Below are 13,576 nucleotides of genomic sequence, written 5' to 3' on the forward strand. Positions count from 1 at the left end.
CCAAGTAGCACGGGCTATGGTGAGCCCGTAGTAGACTTACCTGGCACAGGAACGGTGTTATCTAAACTTTTTGTGGCTTAGCTTCACAATTTATATCTTTGTACCGCCTGGCAGGCGCACGACCGACATGGTTCTTTAGTACAAATACTTTGAAAAAAAGAGTCAAGATTCCCAAAGATTCACCGTGCCATTCTTTACAGACTTGTGACATTTTTCTCAGTCTTTATTCCAACACCTCAAATATTACAACAACGGCATACTCCAAGGCCGCTCCAAGCAACAGCCTAGTGGACCAAACTCTTACAAGTCAAGCCTGGCCTCGGGTCGGGCTTGGGGAGTAGAAGAACTCCCAGAACCCCATCAACCAGGCATAAACTGTCTGCAGGAGAAACCGACCACAATGTTTTCACAACACCAAATTACAGTTGTATGGGCCCATCCACACCTGATCAACCCCATCAACTTGTTGGCCGCAAACAACCGCTCCTTCAAGATTTTTATCAAACATTTCATGAACTACTCTAAGACATTAGGGGGCTATTCATGCCAAAGACTGTACCTCTCTCAACCAGTTTAAGATAAAAACTACCTAATGAACTCCATGTAACCTACCTTACCCCCTAAATGTCAACCCATGTCTTATTATTGTAATCAATGTTGTTTGATTACAATAACTTGTATAATTGCTTGTATAATTATACAAGACCAACTTGTATAATTGCTATTCTCTGCCTTGTCCCCCCCCCCTTTTTTATTTTTAATATTTTTTCAACGCAATTTATACTTTAAGCTCAATTACTATTAAGTTTTAATCCAAGTGTTCCCCCCCCCCCTCACCTTGCCCGAAACGCTATGCGTACTAGTGACTTTAGGTATTGTATGTAGTATCTCTATCTTTAAATCTATCATTATGTATGCACCTTTATCTGAATAAAGAATCTGATTATATATATATTATATGTTAAATATGGCCGAAAAGGTAAGATTAATAATTCTAACGAATTTTCTCAATAAATCTTATGTTTCTTTTCACTGTCGATGGTAATTGAAAAATCAAGTCTCCAAAATTCATTTTTATTTCTAGTCTGACGCGACGCCTGAACGCGTTTCGTAATAACCGATTACATTTTCAAAGACTTTAGTTTACACACACAACTGTAACTTGTAAACACGCAAATTCGTCCAAACTTATACTCGTGGGTGAGGTGATATGGTACAACATGGTAGAATATACCTCTTTGCCTTCTCTGCCAAACACTGAACAGCAATTTTTTTTTTTTTTTTTTATTTTTATTTTTACATGCAAGCATGCGTATAATGTACAAGAAAAACAAATATAACATAGAACAAAAGTACAAAGCACACATATGTACAAGGACAAAGGAACAAATCAATAGAAGACCAGCCAGAAGGGCTGACCACAAAAAAATGCATATACAAACAATACACAATTAGTAACACAGTGTAATACAAACATAAGGGAAAACCCCAGGACAAAATGCACACAAAGCAAGCCTGCTAACACCTCAAATACATACAGAGAGGCGAGAAACATACAAGAATAAGGACAATAACAATAAAGAAAACAGATCCGCCATAACAAACGGAAGGCAAAACATAACAAAGAGCACACGCCAACAGCCTGAAGGGCACACAATATGACAAACAAGCGCACACGACATCCATAACCGAACACACAAACGCATAGGAACCGCACACCCCCCCACGAGCCATACAAAAAAAAAACACAAAACAAACCGGAGCACGCAGGAACCGGGAAACAATACCCACCCCACCCACACACATACACACCCCACAACCAGGCAACACAAAATACAGAGAAATCACTTGCGAGGAACATCGGAAGAAACGTACTTCTCCGGGAACAGCTCACAAGGATATTTCGACTTGTAAGCTTCCCAGACGAGATCTTCAAGGTCGGTAGGGTTTTTGATCCCCCGCGCTCGAGCGGGTATCATAAACTCAGGAACATCTATATCTGGCGGCATCGGCCAATGCCTAAGGTCACTGACGCAAGTCGCATAACGAGGCTGGGGAGCGCCAACCACGCCCTGCGAGGAAGCAGATGACACCGGAGAAGCGGACGAGGGACGCCGAGCCTGCCACGCCTTCGCCATCGGAGCAGGTGTCGGACGCTGAGACGATAGCACTTCCACGGATACCGCAGGAGACACGGAAGGGACTGCAGGAAACGGAAGAGGCGGCAAGACCGCTGCCGAGGAAACGGGTAACGAGGAAGGGGCCACAGAACATCCAGAGCGAGCATCCTTTCTCAACATCACCACCAGGCCACCCCGCTCACCACCAACTACAGCAGGGGGAACCACCGCCCACGAAGAACCGGAGCCATCCGACGCAGGCAACGCACCTGAAGCAGGACCCTCGGACACCGGACCAGAAGTGGAGGCCGAAACGCCGGCACCGGCATCCTCAGGCAAGTGTACCTCCGCCACCACCGTAGTGTGCACCACATCCGGAGCCACGCCACCGTCAACGGAAGGACGACACTCGTCGAATTCGCCAACATCAGCCCACACAGAAGAACGCCGGGAACGCTTAGGCTCGGGCCGCACATCATCAGACCCGGAGGCAGACTCAGCGACCCGCGCAGCACCAACCGAGCGAACCGACGCACGCCGCAGCACGGCAGCCTCCTCAACCACACGGGGCACCAGGCCAGGCACAGGAGGGAATTCCGGATCCACCTCGTCTCCCAGCGCAGCCGGAACAGACGGCGAGGGTGCAGGGACCGGGACAGACACAGCAGAGGAAGAACTGGAAGACGAGGGGTCTGAGCAAACGGCAGGCGGAAGAGGCGCAGGGACATCAGCCGGAGCACTAGGCGAGGACCCAACCTCTGGAAGAGATACGGCAACAACAGGGGGCGCAACAGGCGGAGCAACAGCTGCTACAGAGGGCACCTCCTCAGCCGAAGAGACGTCCATACCCACCGAATCATCCCCCACAGGAAGGGGCGGAAAATCCTCCTCACTGAAGAGGTTCACTGGTGCAACAGGAGGCGCAGAACAGGCAGCAGCCTGATGGCCCAAAAGACCACAACGATAACACGTCCGCGGCTGACGGGCGTAAAACACCCGAACGTTGTACCCCATAAGGCGCACAGAGGACGGAATATCCGCCCGGAGTCTCATGCCCAGGGTGCGAATGTTAGACCTCACACCCTTAAGAGGACTAGAAGACACCACGTTCACTCTCACACTAACAACTGCGCCAAACCGCCCGAAATACCGCCGTAGCAGAGCCTCTGGAAACTCCAAGGGAGCCCCATGCACACTGATGTAAGTAAGTGCACCACTTCTATCCGAGAGGGTGACAGTGCCCGCACCATCCGGCAGGGGCAGTGTCCGCCCCTCGTATCGCCGGAGAAAATCGCGATACGCCGCCTCCTCTGCAAACTTCACAATGGCCCTACGGGCCGTTACCAACTCGACCCCATAAATCGCAAACACAGGGACAGAGAGCATTTCACAAGCCAGGGCAATCTCCGGGTAACCAGCCCGCACAGAGAACTCTAGTCCCACAGACTGAGCCCGGACGACTGGGGGTAGAGGGACCCCCATCGTTACGCCACGTCAGCACAGGCGAGCAGACACACACCCGCCCCCAACCGGCCGAAACGGGCAAACAACACCAAACTGCTGGAGCGCCGATTCAACACGTCCGCCCCGCACCGAAGCTAGGGCCAGACCAGGTCGGGCTTGGGGAGTAGAAGAACTCCCAGAACCCCATCAACCAGGCATAAACTGTCTGCAGGAGAAACCGACCACATTGTTTTCACAACACCAAATTACAGTTGTATGGGCCCATCCACACCTGATCAACCCCATCAACTTGTTGGCCGCAAACAACCGCTCCTTCAAGATTTTTATCAAACATTTCATGAACTACTCTAAGACATTAGGGGGCTATTCATGCCAAAGACTGTACCTCTCTCAACCAGTTTAAGATAAAAACTACCTAATGAACTCCATGTAACCTACCTTACCCCCTAAATGTCAACCCATGTCTTATTATTGTAATCAATGTTGTTTGATTACAATAACTTGTATAATTGCTTGTATAATTATACAAGACCAACTTGTATAATTGCTATTCTCTGCCTTGTCCCCCCCCCCTTTTTTATTTTTAATATTTTTTCAACGCAATTTATACTTTAAGCTCAATTACTATTAAGTTTTAATCCAAGTGTTCCCCCCCCCCCCCTCACCTTGCCCGAAACGCTATGCGTACTAGTGACTTTAGGTATTGTATGTAGTATCTCTATCTTTAAATCTATCATTATGTATGCACCTTTATCTGAATAAAGAATCTGATTATATATATATTATATGTTAAATATGGCCGAAAAGGTAAGATTAATAATTCTAACGAATTTTCTCAATAAATCTTATGTTTCTTTTCACTGTCGATGGTAATTGAAAAATCAAGTCTCCAAAATTCATTTTTATTTCTAGTCTGACGCGACGCCTGAACGCGTTTCGTAATAACCGATTACATTTTCAAAGACTTTAGTTTACACACACAACTGTAACTTGTAAACACGCAAATTCGTCCAAACTTATACTCGTGGGTGAGGTGATATGGTACAACATGGTAGAATATACCTCTTTGCCTTCCCTGCCAAACACTGAAGAGCAATTGGAACTTTTAGCTAGGCTTGTCCAACTAGCGGTTCACCAACGAGACTCGTTCATCAATTTTATTAACGTACTGCGATTTCAAAATTTGTATTTTATCATATATAAGTTAATATTATTACATACTAGAATATACCGAGTAGTTAGGCTTGGTGGTTATAGGTTCTGTCGGCAATTAGTCGTATTCAACACGTTCTCAGGCCAGGCTGGCTGGAGTGACAACTCCCCCAAAAACACGCATTATTCAGTTTTATTTCTGGACCCACCAATGTTAAAAAAAAACTTCTACACTTAAAAGCACAATTCAAGTTCAAGTATGTTTACTGAGACAAGAAAGATATACATTTCAAAGGGATAGAGTAGGTGAGGCTATTTCTACCCCCTTAAAACGGATAAGGATTATCATGAAGGCTCTAGAAGACCACTGCAAGATTCAGTAAGGTGTTCTTACACAGTTATTAGCAATTTTGATCTGGATCTCGATATCTGTCACTTGTGTTTTTGGTTTACCTCCATTAAACAAAAGATAACGTTGGTCATCTTATCGTTTAGCCAATTACGTTGCCGGATCAGATGGAGAACTGACCAATCACATGCATTTGTCTGGAGACCGGTGTTGTTATGGTAGCCTCGAAGTGTCCAGACACCGGCGATACGTAGCTTTGTCTTTGCTTAAAGATTATGAGGTCATAAGGACATTTATACCTGTTTATATGTCTGTTTTGTAAATGGCATTGAAAAGGTTAAACATTATTAACAAAACTAATTACAGAATTTATCGGAGTATGTGTGGAGTTCAGCACTTGGTGGGCAGGGGACAGGTAGCATCATCCGCCACATAGTTTCGTTCTGTTTCATTATAAAATGAGTTATTTTCGAAGTAAAATTATGATTATTCACGTTCCACATTCAGTGCCAACATTATAGTAAACAAATATGTTATATTTCTTCTTTACTTACGTAATTCTAAGAGGCTTTGAGTAGCTTTGAATATGCACCACAAGACACCCTCATTAAAACATCTATAGCATTGCTCTCAGGTAAGTTATATTTACCCTATAATGGATTCATAATAACTCGGTCTTCCTGATGGTGTATGAATCTTTAATAATTTTTAGCGTATTTCTGTCAATAACAGATTAATCAATGTATGTGTCGCGTTCGGCGCTCGGAGGGCGTAGAGACTGGTTGCTGGTTGAAAATATTGCATATATCCGTATATATATACTTCACCTAAGGTATATTTATAGCCTTATATATATACCCTAAGTGAAGGTCTTATAAATTTTTTTATATATTTGTTTTTGCTTTAACTCTGTATATTTTATCAGTAAAGGATTTAAAATGTAGCTTGTATTTCCGTCTTTCTTGAGACATAAAACATACAAGTTTTTAACGTATTTGGAACATAAAACGCAATTATAACTACAATGAATATTTAATGATTATGTATTAAGCTTTATAACTTCTTTAGTGGCATATACAATATAAAACTTATGTACCTACTAATTAACAACTGTAACATGTTCTAATGTATATTGAATTGTAGAAATAATAATTATAATAATTATTACTGATGACTAGACCACACACATGAACATGAGGAGACGACGACTTTTTCGTCCATCTGGGACCATTATGAAGTCGATTGTGAACAAGGGACAAAATAATGGTCCAATTTGATAATGGTCCAGGACGGACCATAGCGTCGTCGTCTCATCTTCTGGTGTGTAATTTAGTCATCATATATTCAACCACGTTATTGTGACTCATCGTCTGCAATAGTTATTATTATTATTATTATTATTATTATTATTATTATTGTTATTATTATTATTATTATTATTATTATTATTATTATTATTGTTATTATTATTATTATTATTATTATTATTACCTTTACAAATATTATCCTTAATAAATTAATAATTCAGGCTTCCCAGTCTTTATAATATTGTCAAGGTATAAATATTATTGGCAAATGCAGGATCTATGAAATGCATTAATTACTTTAATGCATTTTAAGTCAATTACTAAAAGTATTATATCACATTAAAATCTGCACTTTACTCCAATTTATTGGCCTAGGTGAGGTGAGGTAAGGATTAACTCATTATTATTTAGTATTTTATATTTTTAAACATATTTTATAGGTGAGCGATTTCAAAGCATGAATGTAACAAATATTTAATAAGTTCGGTTAGACTTGTTTTCCTGCGTATAACTCAATGGCTAGACTTCAAAATTTGATTTGACATGAATTATTTAATATTTAGGCCTATAATTTCTAAAATAATTGACAACCTCATGAGTGAACTACCTTGTGTAGTAAAAATTAATGTTAATAAAAACACATGTTTAGTAGTTTCTACTTAGTTAAAAGTTTGTCATATATCATACTGACAAGTTATTTATTTCTTTTTTAAAAATACAAATTAAGGACACAAGTACACAAACAGCATTAGAGATTGAGGAAGGATTATTCTGGGCGCCGACGGAATACGCAATCATTAGCTACTTTAACATTTAATGTTCACTAGTGTTTATTTACTTAATTACTGCTGCCATAATATCTTGTTTTGCTAATTTTTATTTTTATTTTCTAAAAATACCTGTTAATTTATAGTTACAGACACACAAGGGATTTATAATCACCATAACAAACTTGCAGGATTTTAGTGGAGAAATAGATCGAGTTGAGGAAAAAACACAACTAATGAACGGTTTACGTTAAGCCGAGAGGGCTCCCGTAAAATAATGTTTTTAGGAAGAAATGTGTTCATAATTAGTTTGGTGAGTAATGACGGAAACTGTCAAGACGACGAAACGTTTCCTAAGAACTTTCATAATCGCTTCATGAATCTGGCTCTAGACGAACAGGTAACAAAAAGGTTTATCTACCTAGTCTCAGTTCCCCAATATCACCCGTACACCCGCGAGTGCGAAGGTTAAGAGCAATCTGGGGACACCCAACATTAATGAGGTCGGACTGGAATTGGTAGTTGTGCTAACCATTCGTGTTCTAATTGCAGGGATTTCCATACAACTGTGAGAATGGGTTAGGTTCGGGTTAACGCTCACCATCTATACAAACTTTCCAGATGTTGGCGGCAATGTGGTGTTGGGTGGCGAGGCTGCTGCTGGTGCTGTTGCCGATGGCTCCACCTCTGCTGCGTCCTGATGACCATCTCCTACTGCGTTACTACGCCGCCGTCATGAGAGTGGTGCGTCCAGTCTTTGTGCACGTCTTACAACTCTTAACTAAGAAGAAGAATCTCAAGCAACTCCTCTTTGACCTTCCAGGATACTCTATGACAAAATACAGAAAGGACTTCCAGATTAAACAGAGGCAGCAGCTGGACGACAATGTCTCAAGTGAGAACTATGACATAACGCTACTGTTCACTTTGCTCCAGAAGGTAGGTGGTTTGGCAGAAGAAAACGATGCCAAATGGTCGACGCCGGGGACATTGGAGAACAGATTAAGAAAACTTAAAAATCATCGAAATATCTTAGCTCATGAAGAACTATCATTGACTCCTGAGAAACTGCAGAACATTCTATCCAACATTGAAGAGCTTTGCCGTGAGGTGCTTGTGTTAGCTGGCCTCAGATGCCGAAGCCTTGTGAGTGAGAATGTTAAGGTTATGGAGGAGGGTCTGAGTGAGGTACTAACAGGAGGTGTTGACCTGTGGGAACCATACAAGGAGGCACTCCACAACCTGCAACAAGAGCAGTGCAACATCTTAGTAAGGGAAGGGAAGAAAGAGATCAAGGAACTAGCTAAGAACCTTCGCATTCTTAACCCATTTGTGTGGTTGATGGAAGATAACTTTGCTCACTTGGATGTGAACCAAATATTTACAGATTTATATATTAAAGGTCAAGGGCAGGTAGACACCAAAGATTTTTTTACCTCTCCTCTTCCTACTGGGAAGTATCCGGATGTTCTGATAACTCACGGGTCACCTGGGATTGGGAAGACGAGTTTGACAAGATATTTTATCCATGATTGGCTCTCAGTCTCTCCTTCCGTTAATGGGATTGATGAGTTTGACATAGTGTTGCCAGTAGAGTTAAGACATGTAACAAGTGAAGACACCCAAGCGTTGCTCCGTGACGAAGTCCTTCGTAACGCTTGTCATCACCTGAAGTCCAGTGACATCATCCCGACACTGAGAGAGGTGTCTACTCTCTGGTTGCTGGATGGTTATGACGAGGCTACTAAGAAAACAAAACGGCTAGTTAAGGAAATACTAAAGAAATTCCACAATTCAAAATTCATGATTACCACTCGTACTGATTGTGTTCATGAACTTCAGATGTTAGTTAGTGAGCTTCATCGTAGTCAAGGAGTGTACCAATTAAGAGGCTTAACTCCAGACAAGTGGACTTCTTATGCCAACAAATTGTTTTCCGTGTCATTTCAAGATGATATTAATGGTCGCAGGGACTCTTGCAGGAGATTTTTACAGTTCATGAAAGAGAAAGAGAAAGATATGTGGGAGATCTTTAGTGTACCATTGTTTGTGGTTGTTCTTGTGGTGCTGTGGCTGGAGAAGCCTTCTGACGTCACCGAGGCTACCACAGTCACCAGACTCTACCACATCCTCATCAACCACATCATCAACAGGATGACCAGACGCCTCCAACTGTCAAACTTAAGTCTCAGTGAAAGCCAACTTCGAGGCAAGATAAACAGTTTTCTTAATTTACTTGGTAATGTATTCTGGGAAAACTCTCAAAGGTATAAATATGTCCTTCTTGATTATCAAATTAAAGAAATAGAGAAACTGTGTGAGAAGTCTGGGCTGCCGTTCAAGGAATGCATGTCACCGTTCTTCCTGGTGATAGTGAAGTCATCAATCACTGGGACCCAAGAAGAGTATCACCCTCTCCACAGGACAGTGCAAGAGTTCCTCGCTGCTCGAGCATTCTGCGACGCCATGATAACCCAGGCTTCTGACGTCCTCACCATCGCTGCTCACTGGATGGTTGAGCACAGGGAAAATTTTACTAAATATTTTCCCAATGAAAAAGTTCATGGAAAATATAATAATAAGAGAGATTTTGTTATGAATAAGCTCTGTGAGGGAAGCGATAATGTGTTTGATAATTATGACTTTGTGGGAAGAAGTATATTTTCTTTAAATTGCTTTTGTTCTATATTTGGGCTGAATTTAAGTGTAGATTTTAATGATCCTGGTGAGAGAGAGAGAGATTTTTGTCGCCAGTATTTCACATTTTGCGTAATAGGAAGCTTGATGATACCATTTATTTGTGGCATCCTCAAATTAAACAATGAAATAACACAAAAAAGGGCAGAACAAATAATTTATGTTGTCATATGTGGTTATGATAAGATTAGAAACTATGCCGTTTGGTTACGTCTTTTAGATGAAACTTATAGAGACTCTGTGTTCCTTAAGGAGTTAAGATCCCAAATATCTCCTTATCAGTGGAATCCCAAACCAAGACAGCTGCCACAGGTAGGACAACTTTTACAGTTCGTAACCCCAGAGTCGCTGCTCGTTCATCATTGTGAATTATCTGAATGCACCGATAATAATTTCATTGAAGGACTTCGTATACTTTCCAGATTTCCAATTAAAATCTCCCTTGATTTAAGAATGGGGATGGATATGGTTACAAGACGTTCCCTCATATTTACTCAAGTGTGCTTGTCACTCCTGCTGGCATCAGGGGCATCATGTCGACTAATTGCTCTCGGTGGTCCCCTCAACAAGCAAAGTTTAAGTATGCTGTGTCATGCTCGACACCTTGAAGAACTGTGTGTAAGAGTCGACACCCTGGAAGATTTGCAAACTTTAGCTCTAATTACAAACAATTTACAAAACCTTACAAATCTGTGTGTCTTCATAAATTTTGTTTTCTCAAATATTAATTACAAATTACTCCCAACATTTAGCAGTAAACAACCTATAGGAGCAAATCTTAGTTTTGCACAAGTTCTCAATGAACATTTTGAGGAATATGGTATTTTTTTCCATATTGAATTTCACAAATGCACCCCACCCAAGGTTACAAGCCATAAACGTATACACAGATTTGTTAATGTCCGTAAAGGAGGAAAAATGAGTTACTTGTGCAAACCAACATTACCAGCGCTTCCTTATCCCTTCCACCTTGAGGGACTGAAAACAAGTGGGATTTATGAGTCCTCTCGAACGATGTGGAACTTGCCGTCTGTACACTGCCATTCTCGATGTGGTGAACGATGCAGTGATCCAGTCGTGTGTTGGGGCAAGTGCAGGCACAAATCCCTCGCGCTACAGCAAACGAAACACCAGTGGTTCCAATGCCACAGAGCAATTAGATATCATCAGTCATGCCTTAAGAGGCTAAGATCGTTTTACAACATTTTGTGGATGATAATTGTTGAAAACTATAAGCCAGGAAAACTAACATTTACAAAATCATATGATCCAATCATCCAAATGTTCTGTTATAATATTCAGGATCAGCAATTATTGAACAATGTGTGGATTAAGTTAAATATTTCTTCCCTTAAAGTGTGTGAACTTCTGATGTATGAACACAAGATTTGTATCCAACAGCATCGCAAACTTCTGACACACGTGAGAGAACCTTCAATTCCTGTCTCCTCGGTTCAACTTGCATTCATTGATCCATTCACTATAGACGCAACAACATTCAGATCTATGGTGCAGAAGCTCTGTCCAACTCCCTTTAAGATTTATGCAATAAACTGGTCAGAGAATTTGAGTGATACAGACGTGGCTCATCGTGTATTACAGCTTTGTCAGTCATTCCCAAGTATTAAAAGTGTAGCAATCAGGAATTATATGCCTATGGGTGGTTCGGATCTAAAAATTGCGGAAATAATTGAAAAAAGTGCACCATATTTTATATATAGTATTTTAAGTCGTATCTAAACTAGCTTCTATATACAATTTTATATAAGCGGATCCTTTTATGTGATCTACTCCCAGAATTTCATGTGTAATATATTTAATTACAATAACATAATTATGTCGCCTTCTCGGATGCCAGAAATTAAATAACAGTCATTGAGCCCAACAAATAAATGACAATGGAATAACGTTGCGTCGACCCATCATCAACGTTACTTTGACGTCATTTAAATGCAGATACTTAGCAGTCAGTGGGCAAAACATGCACTAGTTACGTTGAATGAAGGTCGTTTGTTCAACATGTGCCCGAAGTTAGACTACCCAGAAGACACGAGACATAGGCACAACGTTTTTTTGAATACATTTACGTCAATTCAAAGTTGTAAAAGCGAAATAATCTAAAAAACGTTGTATTTAAGTTATGTGTTTTCAGGGGGATCTTTAAGGAGCGTAGTATGGTCACTACAACAGACAGCCGATCCATATATTGTCTTCACAGTAAAGATCTAAATTGATATTTAAACCTTCATGAAGAAAGACGACAGAGGAAACGAAAGAGGGACGGAGAGTACGTGTGTGTGGTAAAAAAATGCAAAAAATGAAAGAAATACCTTAGAAAACGGAGCGTAGAAGAAGTAAAGAAGAGGAAGAAGAAAAAGAGAGAAATATTTACACCTTCCCGTTAACTTTTCCCTCTGATCCTCCAGGGGATATAGGAGCCATTGTGACCTGAAATGTCTACAACGGGGAAAACCTTACCCAGTAACTGCTATCTAAAGTTAGTTGGCAATTATTTTAAGTCTGGAGAGAATTTACAATACTGCAAGGAACCACTGGCCAAGTTTCCTCTCCTGCAGTGGGTTTGTTTACAAATATAAACTAATACAAATACACATTTTTAAAGATTTATATATATATTTGGTTAAAAAAAATATTTATCATATATTTATAATTTTAAGGTAAAACTTTAAATTTGATCTGATTGTATTGGTTCAAAAATAATAAGCTTCCAAGCTTTATTTAACTTTATTATTCATTTATATGAGAACAGCTTGAGAAATCATCTAGGGATTAATCGGGTTTACAGCTGACCCATCTTGCCGATCGATATTCGTACTGTGCTTTAGATTAAATGTACAAATAGGAAGTAAAAAGGCCGCCTCCCTGCTGGGAAAGATCAAGTTAATTCTGTACCGATTTAAAATTGTGTTTGCTTTTGTTTTTAACTTATTATTAAATAAATTCGCTTTCTTTTCTTTTATACCATGAATACAGTATGCTAATTTGTCAGCATTCATTAACTATCACATTGAGTTTGATTATTGATTTATATATTCAATTTAAGTCATGTAACGCATTGCAGGCTGTAGTGTTGACAACAATGTATTATAATTATTGAGGGTTTGTTAAGAGAATAATTGATTCAAATTAAGTAGGTGAAAACTAGAATGTGTTTGAACCGTTTTTCTTTATCTTCTATATTGTAATAAACTCTTTATGCCTACCTTTGCCATTTTTCCTCCATGTGAAGATAAAATTTAAAAAAAATATACTTATATAAGCGTATAATTATACTTATAGTAAGTGCGGCGAAGTTCAGCTTGTTTGGGGCGCCAGCACCCATAGAGCTGGCCCCAATTTATTCATATGGGACCTCATACCCATCCTGTAAGTTGAAGTGGACCCCATACCCATCATGTGAGTTGAAGTGGACCCCATACCCATCATGTGAGTTGTAATGGACCCCATACCCATCATGTGAGTTGTAGTGGACCCCATACCCATCCTGTAAGTTGAAGTGGACCCCATACCCATCCTGTAAGTTGTAGTGGACCCCCATACCCATCATGTGAGTTGTAGTGGACCCCATACCCATCCTGTAAGTTGAAGTGGACCCCATACCCATCATGTGAGTTGTAGTGGACCCCATACCCATCCTGTAAGTTGTAGTGGACCCCCATACCCATCATGTGAGTTGTAGTGGACCCCATACCCATCATG

General features: G+C 40.6%; 1 protein-coding gene across 1 annotated transcript in view; it reads left to right on the forward strand.

The window, feature by feature from the left end:
* The window catches only part of LOC123758456 (uncharacterized), a 35,715-nt gene extending 22,630 nt beyond the window's left edge, over positions 1–13,085 (forward strand). Inside the window, exon 2 of the mRNA XM_069328784.1 lies at positions 7,781–13,085. Coding sequence (XP_069184885.1) covers positions 7,781–11,596 — 3,816 coding nt within the window. The 3' untranslated portion in view covers positions 11,597–13,085. The remainder of the gene's footprint in view (positions 1–7,780) is intronic.
* The last annotated feature ends 491 nt before the right edge of the window (positions 13,086–13,576 follow it).

Source organism: Procambarus clarkii, chromosome 22 (genome assembly GCF_040958095.1).
Source record: "Procambarus clarkii isolate CNS0578487 chromosome 22, FALCON_Pclarkii_2.0, whole genome shotgun sequence".
Classification (NCBI taxonomy): domain Eukaryota; kingdom Metazoa; phylum Arthropoda; class Malacostraca; order Decapoda; family Cambaridae; genus Procambarus; species Procambarus clarkii.